At 41.1% G+C, this 17,844-nt stretch overlaps 1 protein-coding gene across 1 annotated transcript in view; it reads right to left on the minus strand.

Moving 5' to 3' along the window:
- The window catches only part of LOC117551766 (mitochondrial intermediate peptidase-like), a 39,996-nt gene that overhangs the window by 12,938 nt on the left and 9,214 nt on the right, over positions 1-17,844 (minus strand). The window contains exons 11-18 of the mRNA XM_034224784.1: positions 16,164-16,317; positions 15,612-15,689; positions 14,813-15,020; positions 14,087-14,196; positions 12,617-12,691; positions 11,967-12,083; positions 7,410-7,531; positions 6,344-6,417 (exon numbers count right to left, since the gene is read on the minus strand). Coding sequence (XP_034080675.1) covers positions 6,344-6,417; positions 7,410-7,531; positions 11,967-12,083; positions 12,617-12,691; positions 14,087-14,196; positions 14,813-15,020; positions 15,612-15,689; positions 16,164-16,317 — 938 coding nt within the window. The remainder of the gene's footprint in view (positions 1-6,343; positions 6,418-7,409; positions 7,532-11,966; positions 12,084-12,616; positions 12,692-14,086; positions 14,197-14,812; positions 15,021-15,611; positions 15,690-16,163; positions 16,318-17,844) is intronic.

Here is a 17,844-nt window from a genome sequence, read left to right on the forward strand (position 1 = left end):
CCTTAACATTTTAAACATTGGTTTGCTTTTTCAAAACAACCTTTGGATTAGTGCAGATTTTCTACAAAAACCCATATATTTATTTCGTGGCTCACTGGAAGTAAGTTGAACAAAAACCTTTAGTGCAAGAATAGCTGAAACAAACAAAACTATATTCTGCTTTAAGAGCAATAAAGCGCACAGTTGGAAAGTGTCTCTAACCAATCAGAAGGCTCAGCTGAGACTAGCTTTTTTATAAGAGCCATTGATCCCACAGTCCCTCGGGCTTGGCTTTCTGCTCTTTCAGGATTTAATTGGTTGTTTTATAGATTATTCAATTACACCCACTTGCAGGTTGCAGGGAGCAGCAGTGCGCCACATTAATGCATTTAAAACGGGAACAAACTGGAGTAACTTGAGCCATCGTAGTGTCACAATCCCTGTAGGAGAATAAAACATTTTGCTAAGTCACTGCAGAGTTTCCGATCAGACGTTTCTAAAACACGTTTGTGGCTGCTTCAGAAGCCGTTCAGCTGCGGCTTGTAACCATTCGAAACATGTCGAGGTGTGAAGAGCGGTTCCTTCTGTCAATCCTCCAGGCAGACTCTGGCTTACTGCCTCTGTAATTACTGCTTTGAAGTTCAGGAAGCTTTTTCTACAAACAACACTTAAGACAGGCCCAGAAAGCAAGCAAGACAAGGGCGATGACAAACAACTGCACAGGGAGGCCCCTTTCTACAAAAGAAGAAAAACCTGCAGTGTTATTGAGGATAGACACTTCAAAACTACATCAACTAACCACTCATTGCATAAAATAAATCTATATCAAAGTGCACAATCAGATGTATGGAAGCTAATATGTCCAAACTGTATGAATAGCTTGTACCCTGGATCCAAAAGGGTTTAATATATTTGAACGTTTTGACAAATATATGATTTTTAGCTACTTATAGAGTGTGATCCAGTCAGTGCAGAGTCGTTGTACAGAGTATCATGTGAAGGCAGCTTTAATGTTTGTTTGATTTACGATCAAATATCGACCCTGTGTTCAAATCTATTCCCTCCATTCTTTGGACTGAGCCGAGACCGCCTGTGACCAAGCCCCCAGGAAGTACGCCGGACTCTGAGGAAACTATTCGTTGTGGCCAAACGGCGGTACTACACTTCCGTATCAGTCGCTGGGCCCGTAAACACTTTTTCCCCATTGACTAACATTGGGAAAGAGACATCTGTAAATCGTTGGATAATTTTTTTTGAACTAAATAAACTACCCAGTATGAACGTTTGTATAGCCCTTATTAAAAACATTCGTTCCTCAAGTTGTAAAATGTGCTAATAACGTTATTCTGAGAGTTATTTTCCTCGGCATTATGAACGCGGATCTAACCCACGGGACCGCGCCGCCCGGCACGTTCATGTTACGTGTTCAGTACTACATGAGTTTTACCTTTACCCATGGATGCTCAATAAGAACAGATTATATGAATACTTTCGTGACGTTTCGCTCTCTCAAAAGTTGGGCAATTTTGTCTTAATACGCCAATGAGCAACTCTCATAGGAATGAACGAGGCCCCGCCTCCCACGCTGTATCCAGTTCTTATTATACATCCATGCCTGTGACGCTGCGATTGGAGGCGGGGCATTTTAATGGCCGTGGTTAATGGTAAGAGGCGGGGCTTAAGCTTAATGCTAGAGTGCATGCTCTATAGGCTCAGTTACGTATACTTTAGTACTTGAGTCAGGTCATTTTGGGCTTCATGCGCCACTGAGAAACTCTCATAGGAATGACCAGGACCTCCACCGCTGTTTCCAGTTCTCTTTATGCATCCATGCTCTGAACATGCTGTATGGAGAACTGAACGATCATTTTCATCACAAATCATGTCTGGTTTTTAAGTAAAGGCTATAAATCATGTATTTGTGCAGCTCCACATGTTCTCTGTGAGGTTCCTCCCCTCCGGTTCAGACGGTACATCACTGTCACAAAGTGCTGTGGGACTGTGCAGACCACCGTGCTCTGACTGGGGGTTTATTAGTGGTTAGCGAGCGGTCATAAGGACCATTCAGCCACGCTGCCCCCGGACAAAGAGCCGGGCCACCGAGCCGTAGTAGATCCATTTTCTGTGCTCGGCCGTCGGGGCTATGTGAACCGTCTGGGCCATGAAAGCCCTCTCTGTGGTTTCCCTTTCACTCTCTCCTTCCCTTTCCCCTCATTCTCACTTTTTCTTGCTCAGCCACTCCTGCTGCTGCTCTGGGTTTACATTTCAACACCATGCTTCCTGGGAAACCTGCAGCCGCCCCGCAGATAAAGACCGTCCTCTGGTTAGCCTCGCCGGGGTCTGCTCCGGTTCCCCATGTGACCTCTTGCCCCCTCGACCACCTCACCAAGGGGAAATGTTACACACCTCCATTTACAAGGGTCTTTGTTTGAGAGAGTTATGTGTACTAGGTTGGATACCGTGTCCTTCCTGGCCCTAATACTGCCTCAGATATAAAAGAGCCCTTCTTATTATTCCAAATCCTTTTCCATTCCTCGATAGGAATTCAAGATGGTTTCTATGAACCGCTCAACCCCGGAGCGAATAAACGCTAAATGTTTCAACACATGCCCTGATGTACTTTAATAACTTTCATGATGTTAGGGTGAATTATGAGGACACGTGTAGCCAACAAGTCGGCTGGATAAAAGATAGATACGTTTTTATCTTAGTTTGAACATTTCTCCAGACATGGAATAGATTTTATTATGATAAAAAGAGAGGAATTTGTTAAGATCATTATCAGAAATTACGGGAAACTGCCAATTATTCAGACTGGAACATATTTTCCATTTCAAGGCTTTTTTTTTTTTATTTGATCCATGTTTTCTGTCACAAAATGAAAAGTATTATTCCCAAAGCAGACATTTTAACAGCCCTGTAAAATGACTTATGGTTCAGAAAGAGAGCCAGAGGGATCAATATGACCCTGATAACTATTCAGGGCTTGGCCTATAATTAGAGGAGCACTCACTTCAAAGCGGGCCTATAAAAGCAAATATTGTCAGTTCAACAACAGTTAATTGGACAGTAGATCTATAACAAGGATCCTATCTGCTGCTGGTTGTAATTTCAGAAGCTGGATCTGTCACAGACACAATCCCATGCAGGGGGTGGAGGTGACCCTGAGGGAGAGATTGACTGTACGTCACCTGATCCTCCCTCTCCTCTCACCTCCTCCTCTGTTGTCCTGTGCAGACACGCTGGCTCGAGGAGGTGACGATGAAGGGCAGAGGGCAACGGGAGGAAGTCGTTTATTTTTGCTGTCGTGACATATAGATAAATTACAGCTTCTGCTAAAATGACAAAATGATTAACTCCATTTTAATTGTTAAAAGCTGCCAGAATATAGTCCACATCCTCGTTGAGGCTCAAGGCTTTATTGCCATTTGCACATTAGCTACAGAGTAGACATGGCAATGAAACACGTAGGTCACAGGCTCCTCCAACAGTGCAACATGAATATATAGGACATAGAACAAACAAAACAGATAAGTGCAAGAGAATGTTTGGAGATGTGCAAGTAAATACAAATAAAATAGAAATAGTGCAAAAGAGTCTATATACAAGTAAAAGGAATATGATATATTAGATAAATCATTAGCAAAATGCATACAGATGAATGTTTATGGACGTTCTTTAAAAAGTTAATGTGTTTAATATCCTTATGGCCTGTGGGATGAAACTCTCCCTGAATCTGGTGGTTTTATATTTTGGTATTAGCCTTTGTTTGCAATATTAAATAATTCAACATCATTTGTATCACCTTTATGCTATTTTATTTATATTTCTGAAAAATGTTGGACTGTTTATTTCTGTGTCTTAATTTCTCTTATGTACATTGCCTTGTTTGTTTTTTATGCAGCTGCAACGCAAACATTTCCCAAATTGGGATCAATAAAGTATCTATGGGGCGGCAGTGGTTCAGTCTGTAGGGGGTTGGACTTTGGACCGAAGGGTCGCCGGTTCACGTCCCGATCGGACCAAACAATACGGAGTGTGGACTGGTACTGGAGAGGAGCTAGTTCACCTCCTGGGCCACTGCCGAAGTGCCCTTGAGCAAGGCACCTAACCCCTAACTGCTCACTGGCGCCGGCTAGACTGGCTACCTCCGCTCTGACCTCTCAACTGCATGTACATGTGTGCATATAACTGTGTGTATTTGTATATGTATGTGCATGTTGTAAAAAGTGTGTACTTATTACCTGTATAAAAACGCATGTGTGTACGACAGAGTGGAAAATGAATTTTGATTAATAAAGTTCTATCTATCTATATCTATCATTTATAATTATGCGATCGCAATAGAGTGGTGCTGGGATGACGTATTTCTGTAGTGGAAAAGACTAAGCTAAAGGTGGCTAATGTTGGGCGTTTAGACACTTGTTAACAACAGCCATCTTTAAATCCACCAGTGGAGTATTTACCCACATGTTTTATGTCGTAGAACAAAAAGTGGTAAAATGCTAACTCATTTCAGGGTTGTAGGACTCATAACTGCACCACTCTATGAGGCTGATTGGAATGTCATTAGTTTTGCCGGTATTTGATTAAGATAATCACATTTTACAAAACTATTCCTGAGAGGGGAATATTACTTTTCATGAAAATCCATTCAGTACATGTAGAGATATTTTGGATCAAAGTTGTTCTAGCCTGGCTGAAAAATGTTGGTTAAACGCAAAGGGGAAAGCACCCTTGCAGACTCAGCAGTTTTTAGGGCTCAAACCCATAATCATCCGTCTGTCTGCCTTCTGGATTTTGCTTAAAAGAAGTAGTTGAGGTAAGAGTTTTTTTCAACATATCAAATAACTGACTTCAGAGCAGGACTGGCAGAGTCTCTGGTTTGCTCTTGTAAACAAAGATAGGAGGACACTGTGGGAGGTGTGTGAATGTGTAAATATTTGCTACAGAGTGAGCCAAACCACATCAGCACCTGAAAAAACTACAAGCTGACTAATGGACTCACAGCTGCTTCTGTCTGATGACAAACTAAACCTCCCCTCAGGTGAGAACAACCTACAGCAGTGAGGGTAGAAGACTGTGAGGAGATCTTTTAATAATGGAAATCTATCCTATAGTCTCATCAAGGGTCCGAGTTCAATTGACTCCAGTGAGAACACAGCGCCATGCGGACGCCTCGGGAAAAAGAGGCAAGCTTGTTTTGCCCCACACTTAGAATAATGAAACAGACTAACTCCAACAGTGACAGTTGGCCAACTTTATATTTCCTGAACGTCAACAAGCCCCCCGTGTTTTAAGCTTTTTGCAGCGTTTTGCTTCTGCAGCACTTTTAGTAAATGCTGTGTATGTTTCATCACGTTGGTGAAGTTGTTTCTTCATTTGCATGCGCTAAGGCACCTTTGTGTTTTTACATTTGTATCGTTTGTGAAGCTGCAGCACGTTCCTCCTAATGGATATTTTAAGAGCTGTTTACACCTGTTGGCCACCGTAGGGATACAAATCAAAAACTAGTACACTAAAATCTAAAATGTGGTTTCTTTCTTCATCTAACTTTCTAACTCTCTTCCACAAAATGCAACCAGTATGTTTCTGAGGACGTTTCCAGCCTCTCATGAGAGGAGGCTGCTGAAAGACAATGAATTGAAGAGCAGACGAGCCTCCAGGCTATCAAAACAAATCCACCAGCATCACGTTACAGTAATTACACTAAGCCCATTTTACTGGTGCTCACAGACTGACACCTTAATACCTGACCTGACACAAAACCTGCAGTGGAACTCTTGGTAATCCTAAAACTGCTATAGCACCAAACAGCCACATGTAGAAGACTTGCAGCAAGGCAGTGGGGACAAAAGGTCACATGAGAGCCCCCCAAAACTATTAGAAGAACAATTACTAAATCTGACTCATCTCTTTCGACTCCACTTCGAGCGAAAGAACTATTAACAAAGCACTTATATACTAATAAAGGACTGGCTTACCTAAAGCCAGTTGAGTAGCAGTTGAAATGTTTTTGCTCTATGAAACCTGATGTACTTATATGATTCTGTTTTCTTCAAGCTTGTATTTTGTTGGTCGAACGCACTTATTGTAAGTCGCTTTGGATAAAAGCGTCAGCTAAATGCAATGTAATGTAATGTAATGTAATAATGATGGAACCCAAACCACTTAGAGATTAATCAAATTTAAAAAAAGTGCTTCATCAAACTTTTCGGGGTGATTTGAATCCTGGATTTAACAGTGGTAATTTAAAGGAATAGAGGATTCAAAGCAATATTTAATCGTCACACATGTATAAGATGAGACACAGTGTTGATAACTAACTATTGGGGGGGAAAAAGTGTTGGAAATGATTCGTTACCTTCCACCATTTGCATCGGCTCCTTGGCTCCTCCATGAGCCAGCATCTCCCGACGGTAGCGCTCACCCATCTCCCTGAAAAAATACAAATCAAAAACATTTCAGTGTTCAGTCGGAGCAGTGCAGGGTTTCTTAAACTTTGTTCAACATATTTTAATGGTTATATGCGCAGTAATTGATGTTCAGGCCTCACAAGTTGTCCATATATTGCATAAAGTTGTATTTCTTCATTTATTTGAGATATTTGCACTCATCAGGTTTCATGTGGATTAATACTATCATACAGAAGCAACCATTACGTTTTCTTAATTTCAATTCCAACCATGGTGATGAAGAATATATTTGTCTCTCTTCCGCCTGCATAAAACTACCTGATAGGAAGGCTTAACAAAGTATCTAGATGTCTTATTGTAGTCCTCTGTACGGAAACAGCAGATCGGTAACATCCTCCATCATTACGTCTCCCAGTGTCACCGCAGTCTCTTTTCCTAAGTCCTGATGAATGTTACTTCACTTCTTTCCTTAACTGTTTATTACTGAGGTTAAGGACAAGAGGTAAGGAGATTTGTATAAGTCGACTTCAAACCAAGTCCCATAAGCTGCCTTTTCACCACAGACAGGTGACAGGAAACAGAGATCTGACAACAACAGGTGAAACTAAAACAATCTCAGAGGGAAAGGAAGATAGGGAGACAGCTAAGAGAGACAGAGGGAAAACGCTGCAGGGCGGCCCCTGATAGAGAGACCGTTGAGGCATCGTTATTCCAAACAAAAAGCTTTTGTGTCATGTCCAGGGGCGAACACTTGTGATAGGGGAGTAGTGAGTGTGTGTGAATCAAAGCAGACACCAGACATGAGTATCATAATAACGTCATGTTCAATGTCAAGCGGCTAAAACAGAATGCAGGGGAGGCGGACTCCAGTCTCCAAACGCAAAACAGGTTGACATTGCGCTTATACATTGTTGTGTGACTGTTAGCATTAGCACAATGTGTAAGGTAACCACAAAGAGAATGAAGTAAGGCTGAACATTTGTGCTCCCACTTCCTTTTTTAACCGTGCCTCACCTGTTTAAAGGATCCTGGACGAAGCACTGTTTCCACACCATGGAGGCCACGGCGCGGGACATGAGGTAGGAGTAGTATTTGGCTCCGTAGCCAATCAGGTGGCTGAATCTCTGCTGCCACGCCTATGGAGGGAATAATATATCAAATTAAAGCTACAACATTATCACCTTCATCTTTGCAAAAATACAGGATGTCTTAAAGAGGACATGTTTAGCTGAGGTTCAGGTTCATATTAGTGTTTAGTGTCTCTACTGGGACATGTCTCTTACTGTTCTCATACTGCCTGTGCTGCAGCACCTCTTTTCACCCTCTGTCTGAAACCAGAGTCTGCTCTGATTGGTTAGCTGGCCGGCTATGTTGTGATTGGTAAGATAAGATAAGATGGGCTTTTATTAATCCCTCGTGGGGAAATTGTTTCTCTGCATTTGACCCATCCTAGTGTTAGGAGCAGTGGGCTGCCATTTTGAACGGCGCCCGGGGAGCAGTGTGGGGAACGGTGCCTTGCTCAGGGACACCTCGGTAGCAGTTGGTCTTGCCGGGACTTGAACTGGTGACCTTCCAGTCCCCAAGCCAAGTCCCTATCGACTTCGCCACCACCGCCCCTTGCAACCGCCTCACGTGCAATGTGTTGGAGTACTAACCAATAGAAGCGCGAGTGTTACATGATGTCACTATGTTACTGAAGTAAAGGTGGGTGTAGGAGAGAAATTCCCTTTTGAGGGAACATAGGGATTTGAGCCTTTGCAGACCATTTACATGCACACAAACTATAGAACACCACAGGAAAGGGAAACCCCCAAAAGGGCCCATTTAAGATAATCTGGATAAACAGTTTCTACGGCCGACAGGAAGTGGAAGAGCAAACCGAGGGAGAAATGATAGCAGATTTAAACTATGTGTTATATTTTAATAATAAATCAGTGCTAGGACATTACAGCATGTAAAAGCCGTAAATGTGGGAACTGTCAGTTTTAGTTCCAGCACTAAAACTGAAGTGGATATTAATGAAATATAAATCATAAAACTTTGATATTTAAACGGTGAAACAAATAGACTTCAATTTCTCAACATTTAATCACAACCTGCCAGCTCCTCCTTTAAAAAGGACCAAACATGGAAATTCCTAAATGGTTGAAAAGCCCCCTTCTCCTCTCTTCAGCCTGAGGCCGCCCAACCCCCCCCCCCCCCCCCCCCAGCTATTTTATGATCTCTGCAGACTGTGGGGGAATTCAGCTGGCGAACGCTCAAACATCCAGCCTGTTTGAAAAGACAGCAGCTGCCACGGTTAACAAAACCATAACAGACTGCAGACGCCTCCCTCCACCTTCACAGAACAGAAATAACTTGTGATGATTTATACTCGAGTGAAATAATTGTTTAAATGAAAATGATGTATGTACTGTCTTTGTGTACGCATTACCTGTGGGAAAGAAAACTCTGGTGCATGTCATTGTGATTAAAACTGTTCATTCAAAGGCAGTAAAACTGTTTCTATAGCCGTTTAAAATGGATAAAGCTATGATGTATTGTATTGCATTGAGCTGTTATAAAGCCATTTTAAGTCCTTCTACATTAAAGGGGACCTATCATGCAAAATGCACTTTTGTACATCTTTTATACATGAATATGTGTCCCCGGTCAGGGAACTCACCAAGTGTCAGAAAACACAACCCTCTCTCTTTTCCTCCATACCCAAATCTCTAAAAACGGGGCTGCAACGGAGCTGATTATTATTTGAATGTTTCTGACGTCAGAAAAGGGGTGCTCCGCCTATACAGTATGGGCAACTCTCCACCTATCAGGGGAATGAGAGACCGCTCGAAAGCGCTGGAGACACTGTAGTACATATGCCAGGCCTGTAGGTGGCGCTGTAGTCACAGAATCAGCCCTTGCAAAAACAGGGCTGGAAAAGAGCAAATAGAGCGAAATGAGGCATGGCTAAAATGCATGATCTGTTTGGTATTTTGAGAAAAAAACTTCACAGACATGTTTTATATAGGTATGGCCCTACAATATATGTTTCAAATATAGCATGATAGGTCCACTTTAAATGAAAATACTGCAACTCATCTGAAAACAGCATCACTAAAAGCCACCTGTCAACATAAAAGCTCTATTTCACATACACTCTCATTATGGATGAATACCTTCAAAATGATGTGGCTGGATGTCAAAGTGTACTAAGTTTCTGACAGCTGTTTGAGAGCTCATCCCCTCTTTCCAACAGCGCTCAAAAAGCTTAAGCTCCTGAGTGTCGACTTGATGAGTCTCCTCTGGGCTGCGGTGACTTTAATAAGAGTAAACAGCTCTCCTGAGAGGAGAGAACTCGAGCCAGCTAAAACAGACCCAGTTTGTTTTGTCAGCTTAACGCAGCAGTAACACAGTGTCATGAAGTTTAGAGGAGTTCATTTAAACTGATAAAACGGTTTTTCTGATGCATAAAAACTAAATGAATTCAAGCAAAGGAACTTTTAGTTTCACATCTTCCACTCTTTCTTATATTATCATCTAATGGGAGAACCAGACTTTCATTTGAAGAGGTTTTGAGTCCGTTTCCTCTGGCTTTTTGTGTCACGCTCTGACATACGTCCAACATCCTCTTTGTTTCCAACCGCCTCACATCAAATGATTAATGTCATCTTTTTGAAGAGGGTGGTGTCTTTTGATACATACATAAAAAAAGACAAAGTCAGCACATGCTTTTTACTCTGTTCCTCTGGTTAAGTGAGATTAAAGGCACCTTTTGTTCCTTTCATTCAAAAGTCCTGCATTAAACACCCTTCCTAATTATACTGTAAAATGATTGATTGTGCAGTAACAAGCACTCCTTTATAAACTGTTGGCTAGTAATTAACTTATTTTTTTACATATTTTCTGACCATTCTAACCCTGTGGTGTTAATATGCATTTCCACATTTGTACAACAGAGTGGGGATTACATGTGCTCATTAAAGAAGAGAGAGAGATGGTCCCGATGAGACGAGCCAAGAATCGCAGATTAAAGAAATGTCAACAAAGGCGAGAGGAACATCTTGCTTTCTGCCATTTATTTCCAAATATTATCTTCGACTCAAGGGCGAGCATGTGGTCTGTGTTACTCACAGCTGATCCTCTCTCTGCTGGGAAACGATAGCCCCCGCTCTGTAAACTATACACATGTCAGCATCACCCCAATGTTTATCATCTGCAGCTCTCCGTAACCTATTAGCCACTCAAATGTTCACTTTGCGGTGGAAACGTTGCCTAAGAAGAGGAGAGGGAGACACAGAGCCGCAAGTTTATATAAAAAAAGTTAAAGTGGATTGGGTCGTTGGAGGATCTAAACAAATCTGTTTTCACTTGCTCTGACCCAATTACACCGCAATCATCTGACGTTTCTGTGGAGTTCAAATGAGGAAACTGATCCTGCCGCGCACGCTGAGGAGAGAAGTCTGCTTCAGTGTGGTTTGAGAAGTTAAAGAGGAATGACAGTGGGGGGAAACTAGACGGCATAAATGTCCAGAGAAGCAGCAACAAAGCAGGACACAAGAAGAAGAGTGGGAGAAACTGGGTTTAAGGAGGGTATACAGAAGTTCTTTAATCTCTATTCCTGATGGCATTCCCACATAATTATAGCCCAGAGTAAAAGCTCTATGAAGGCCATTCCTGGCTAAAGTGTGACCGTGTGCGTCTGATTCTCCCTCCAGGCCTCAGCCCGTCGCCCACAGCTGCAAAAGTGGGGAGAGAGCTTTTCATTTTTTATTAAAGCACCGGGAGGAAGAGTTTCAAATATTTCCCCCGGGGAGAACTCATTCAAAGAATACTTTGTTATTTTAGCAGGGCTGCAAAAAAAAAGGGCTTTAATCCCTGAACCGCTGCTGCGCCTGGGAAAGAGATATAAAAGCAGAGAGAAAGGGAAGAGGACTCCTCAGTCTGTGATGTGACTCCTTTCAACTAACCCTCACCAAGCCTCAAGGATGCTTCTTAGGACATACTGCAACTAACCCCTATTTTTAGTGTATACTAATGTATCTGTTGTTTATACTACTGTGTTTCATGCTCTGTTGTGATATTTGAATGGACTACACACCAGTTGAAGAAAAATCCACTTGGCACTACGACTGCCATTAAGTCTCTTTTTTAGTGCATTGTGTGTGAACTGTATGTGGTGCTGTGTATAGGGAGTGTTGTTTTAGTTGCTGGTGCCAAAGACAAATGTACAGTGGCCGACAGATGCATATGTATACGTGCTACAACTGAGCAAAACACTTCAATTAGGAGAAATGCCCTGGAGCTTCAATATAAAAACACAAGTGTACCACAACACATGCAAATGGAAAGGTTTTGTGCCGCTGTAGCGCGTTTGCACCGGTCGGCCACCGTACATCTTTCCATTTAAAGTACATTTAACGGACAATAACGTAATCTGAATGAGAAGTGAAAGGAGAGCCATGAGCAGAAGTTCCCTAAATGATCAAACCTTGAAGACTGTAATGGATCTAAAAGGCACAGTATAAAAGAGACAAGCTACTCAAAAGAAGTAGAGTGTTAAATGGCAGGAAGACGGCGTGTTCGTACCGTATTGGGCGTGTAAGGAAGGCCGTAGAATTTATTCTGCATCTCCTGCAGGATTTCTGTGGTGGAGCGGTTCTGAGGCTGGCTGTGGTAGATCTGGTCCAGGACGGCATAGAAAATCTGTCCAGGGAGAAAAAAACAACATCAAAAATATATTAATAATGTGAACTGCAGTGGTAGAGTTAGGGGTAAAGAATTGCATAGAAATTGGGGAAAACTAGACATTGAACTTCCTATATTTACCAATTTTGAAGAAGTGTTATTCCTGTCAAAATAACCAGCTTAAAAGTCGAAATAAATAAATATAAATAATTAAAAAACCTATATATAAAAAAACAAAAACAATAGTAGTGCTGATAATGATAATATTTATAATAATTAACAGTTAAAATCATACAAAACATTTAATATGATGTTTAAAAATGTTAGGTAAAAATATCTGAAAAAGATAGGTTTCAAAAGCCAAACAAGACGCAGTTCAAAGTTAATGGAGAATTGAATGAGAAAAAACTGAATGTGTAATTAAGTATTGTACAGCAGAATAAAATACCCTATTCCTAAGCTACAAACATTGTTCAAAACTCTTTCTGAAAAGTGAAACATACTTTTAGATATCTGTGAAGGTGAAGGTGTGTGAGGTTGTGTGATTGTACCTGGAGCTGAGTGTCTGCAGCGCCGCACACCTTCTTAGACTCACACAGACGAGCCACCATACTCTTAGGCAGAGGCTGAAAGACAGAATAGAAAACACAGTAAGACATCATTCTCCTCTCGTACAGGTCTGCCTTTTTAGAAAACGACAAATCAGAATCAGAAACAGGTTTATTACCAGGTAGGTTTACACGTACGAGGAATTTGACTTGGTGTCGTGGTGCATAAAAACAAGAATTAAAAACACAGGTAAAGAACAGGAAATATATTAAAAATAATTAAAAATATATAGTAAAATATAAAAGTATTTACATTGCAATGGAATGAAATGGAGGAATAAAATATGGAATAGAAATCAGCTGGCAAATGAAGCTGTTGATATCATTATAATTATAATGTATTGGACGATATCACTCTAAAAACCTTTAAACTTTATAGAGTGGTGCAGTGATGACGTATTGGCTTAGGCTGTTCTTTAAGGAAGCATCTCGCTGGCTCAATGGGATTTCTTTCATTGGGTTTATAGCAGAATCAAATCTCTGTGGCAAACAATCGTTTATGATACTTACACGTTTTGTTCAGCAGGATATCCGCTAAGCTAAAAGCGGCTAATGTTGGGCGTGATGACGTTTAGTCGTCTCATTTAGACACTTGTTAGCAACCACTGTTTTTAAATTTACTGACTTATTTCAGGGTAACAATACTGATTTTGTGTCCGACAACCAGTAACACGTTAAAAAAAACCTTGTAATATATCTTCAGTAGACTCGACTACTGCAATGGTGTCTTCACAGGTCTCACTAAAAAATCTATTAGGAAGCTGCAGCTAATTCAGAATGCTGCTGCTCGAGTCCTCACTAACACTAAGAAAGTGGATCACATCACTCCAGTTCTGAAGTCTTTACACTGGCTTCCTGTGTGTCAAAGAATAGATTTCAAAATACTGCTGCTGGTTTATAAAGCACTGAATGGTTTAGGCCCAAAATACATTTCTGACCTCCTGCTAAATTATGAACCATCCAGATCTCTCAGGTCTTCAGGGACTGGTCAGCTTTCTGTCCCCAGAGTCAGAACTAAACATGGAGAAGCAGCGTTCAGTTATTATGCTCCAAATATCTGGAACAAACTCCCAGAAACCTGCAGGTCCGCTACAACTCTGACTACTTTTAAATCCAGGCTGAAGACTTTTCTTTTTGTCGCTGCTTTTAATTGAACTATTCATATCTTAAACTGCACTGTAACTTTTATCCATGTATTTTTTCTTTTAATGTTTATTTTATTAGCTTTTCTTTTTGATGACTGATTTTAAATGCCATTTTCTTAATCTCTTTCATTTTTTGTAAAGCACTTTGAATTGCCTTGTGTTGAAAAGTGCTATATAAATAAACTTGCCTTGCCTTGCCTTGACCTCCAGACCAGGGGACAGGAAGGTGGTAAAATCCTAACTCATTCGTTTATGGGGTTATGGTTACCTGTCCAGTTTCATAGTGTCGTGCAAACTGGCTGACGACTCTGTAGTCGGAGGCGAAGTACTCCATGAGGATGGACGGGACTTCAGCAAAATCAGTCGCACATCTGGTTCCTAGAGGAGAGACGTCAGGGCTCAGATATCAGAACACACACAGTATATCCATCAATGAATGAAACGTGTGAATAATACAAAATACTTTATAATCAAAAATAATGTCTTAATTTACTAATAATAGACAGAAAGAACACATTTCTGTTTCCCAACATGCCAAATACAAATATATAAATACATGTATATATACATACATTCCCACGTGTACACCCACTTATATAATCATATATATATATAAAAAATAAAAGTAGTAGACACTAAATGGATGAATATGAATATGTTAGTACAAATGTATACAGTAGGAGTTTGTTGAAGTTGCTTGTGTAGCTCCATAGTTTCTCTTGGAATACAATCACACTGTACATTTTATGTATATATTCACTTTAATATTCCATCTGTCACATACTTATGTATATACAATACCTTGCTTTATATCTTGTTATTGTTAATTTGTAAATTCAACATGTATATTTTCTACTTTCTTGTTTATTTCTTTTAATTGTTATTGTACAATGCCATGTCTGTTTCTGCTGCTGCAACACAAACATTTCCCTAATTGGGATCAATAAAGTTCTCTTATCTCTCTTAATATAAACTATGAGTGACCCCTCCCCACCTGTCACATGCTGGTAGCGGGTGCGTCCCAGCATGGAGTGCATGGCGTGGCCCATCTCGTGGAAGAGGTTCTCCATCATGCCGGGGGTCAGCAGGGTGGGGGCCCTCTGGGTGGGATGCGGCAGACTCAGCATCAGAACCACCACCGGCAGCTGGTACTTACCCATCTCCTGGAGCCAGCGGCCCCCTCGGATAGTGAAGTGACAGTCCTGCAGAGAGAGGAGGAGGAGGGGGAGGAGGATGAAGGTGAGATGGGGCCGTGGAAGACTCCTCCATGCCCTTTATCTAATAGTCTAGTCTCGATCTTCCCTTTTGCTGTAACAACGTAAATGTCCCCTATGTGGGACGAATCAAGGTATTCTGATTCTGTCTTTATGTTTTACTTTGTTTTTAATCAACATATGTATATATTATAAGATTATATTTGTAATTAGACAGTATGAAGTTGACTTTTGATTGTGTTCTGGTTTTATGTTTCAGTATTTGTAAGCAACTGTGACTGAAAGAATATTGCTTTTATTTTACTTTTTAATGGTTATTTCATTTTTATTTATTTTATTATTGTTTTGCAAGAAGGGGAAGGTCGAATAAGATTGTCTTCTCCATGCTCCTTTCCACCATGCGCGATAACAAAAACAACCAGTATAAGTGTACATGTTTTGTTTTAAAATAACTGCCATGTGTGGAATAAACAAATACATTATTACAGTTTTGAGTATTTATTCTACTCTACATTTTATGAGCCCGTATTTCAAAGGAGAAACTAACAAGAAGATTTAAACATGATAACGTTTTCACACCTGATGAGGTTTATTCTGCCGCTGGAAGAAGTCACAGTAGATGTATCCAAATAATCCCTCCGTCTCATGAACCACAGCCTGTACACACACACACACACACACACACACACACACACACACACACACACACACACACACACACACACACACACACACACACACACACACACACACACACACACACACACACACACACACACACACACACACACACACACACACACCACCACACCACACACACACACACACACACACACACACACACACACACACACACCACACACACACACACACAATTGGGAGTAATGGATTACATGCAACGGGATTACTTAAGCAGGAAACATGAAATAGAATTCCCTTACACATTACAGGTAAATAAAAAAGAATAAGGATTACTAGCAGTTTTACAGTGTTACAATATACAGGCTGACAAAAATACTGTTTGCTTGTACTTCATGTGTTAAACTAAAGCAGCATTTGTAAACTATACATATAATTTAAGAGGACACATATTTTATCCTAGATATCTTGATATGATTATTAAGCACAGACCAGTTTGCGAACGTCCTCGTTCCAGACCTCTCCGGCGCTCGGCTGTTCGGACATGAGGGACACGCCGTACAGCTGAGAGAAGAGATGGTTCAGACCCTCCATGCAGGCGCCCAGAGAGAAGTACGGGCTGTACAGACTGGGCTCGATGTTGAACCTGCCGTTTACCAAAACACAATCAGAATCACAAATCCAAACGAACATTATAGATATTTCTCTTCCGGTGGGAAAGGTGAGGCGCTGCAAAGGCCTTTGATCAGCTGTTATGGCCTTATCTATTTGAAGCGTTAAGGATCACAACTTTTATGAATCGGTTGAAAGCCTTGTAAAGGGGAGGTGTGTGGTGCAGTGGGTTGTGCGTTGGTGTTCGGATCAGGGGGTCACAGCAGGTTCAAACCCCACTGCAGTCAGCATGTCGTTGTGTCCCTGGGCAAGACACTTCACCCCAAGTTGCTCCTGTGGGGATTGCCCACAGTATTGAGTATGTAAGTCGCTTTGGATAAAAGCGTCTAACAAGTGACATGTAATGTAATGTATGCCAGAGACAGTTAATTCATGTTTTTAACTGTTGTATGAAGGGGAACAAATGTATACGGTCGGATTAGTGACTGCTTTTTCCCCAATTGCTCAACAAACACACATGTCTAAAACTCCCCTGATTATTGTGAAATCAACTGTTAGACAAAGCTACCAGACAGAGCTCAGGGCAAAAGGGAGGGGGTCTAAATATGGACGCTATGAAGCACTTTAGATAACCCACCAAACCAAAATGCTTGTAGTGTTTTATCAGTGATGAAAAACAGACTGCTGCTCCGTTAACCTCACACACACAATCTGTACTGCATTTCCACGCTTGGGGAGTAAAGGATTACCGTAATGGGTAATCAGGATACAACTAAGTATTCCCCTACAGTTTCATAATAAAAGATGTAATTAGATTACTGTTACATTTCCAAAGATTGTGGATTACTAGGATGACAATGTTATTAAAAAACATCACAGTAATAATATGTTATTGATATTTATTTTCTCTTGAGGTATCCATGTCTGCAATAAATATTTGTTTATATAACTCCTCCAGGACGTTTGGACCGGTCTTGTCTCTAGTGAGCACTGGGAGGGAGAAGTGCAGCTCATTAAGAAAAGAGAAACATCTGTTAATCTCCGTCTCTCCCTTCCCTCATTTCCTGTTATCTCTCTGCTGCGTCTGTCTAATAAAAAGTGTGTCTACAATCAAAACATCTCGAAACTATTACAAGAGTAGATACTGGTGAGGGCGGCAACATGTTTTAAAGGGGACCTATCATGCAAAATGCACGTTTTGATGTCTTTTATACATAACTATGTGTCCCCGGTGTGTCGGGGAACTCACGCAGCGTCAGAAAATAAAACCCTCTCTCTTTTCCTCCGTGCCCAAATCTCTAAAAACGGGGCTACAACGGAGCTGATCCAGATTTGCGTCCGATATGACGTAATATCGGAAATGTGGGCTGGCTTCCCACCCACGGCCCTATCAGAAACGTTGCTATCAGAAAACATGCCTGACGTGTTTTGGACGTAATAGAGAGGTGAAGTCCCTCCCTTTCCGGGGGACCTCCATGGGACCTTATTTCGGAAAAAATTATCTATTGAAGTCAATGGCGAGAGAAAGATTATCTTTCGATCCCGTTTGAATTGTGCCACA

Source organism: Gymnodraco acuticeps, unplaced genomic scaffold (assembly GCF_902827175.1).
Source record: "Gymnodraco acuticeps unplaced genomic scaffold, fGymAcu1.1, whole genome shotgun sequence".
NCBI lineage: Eukaryota > Metazoa > Chordata > Actinopteri > Perciformes > Bathydraconidae > Gymnodraco > Gymnodraco acuticeps.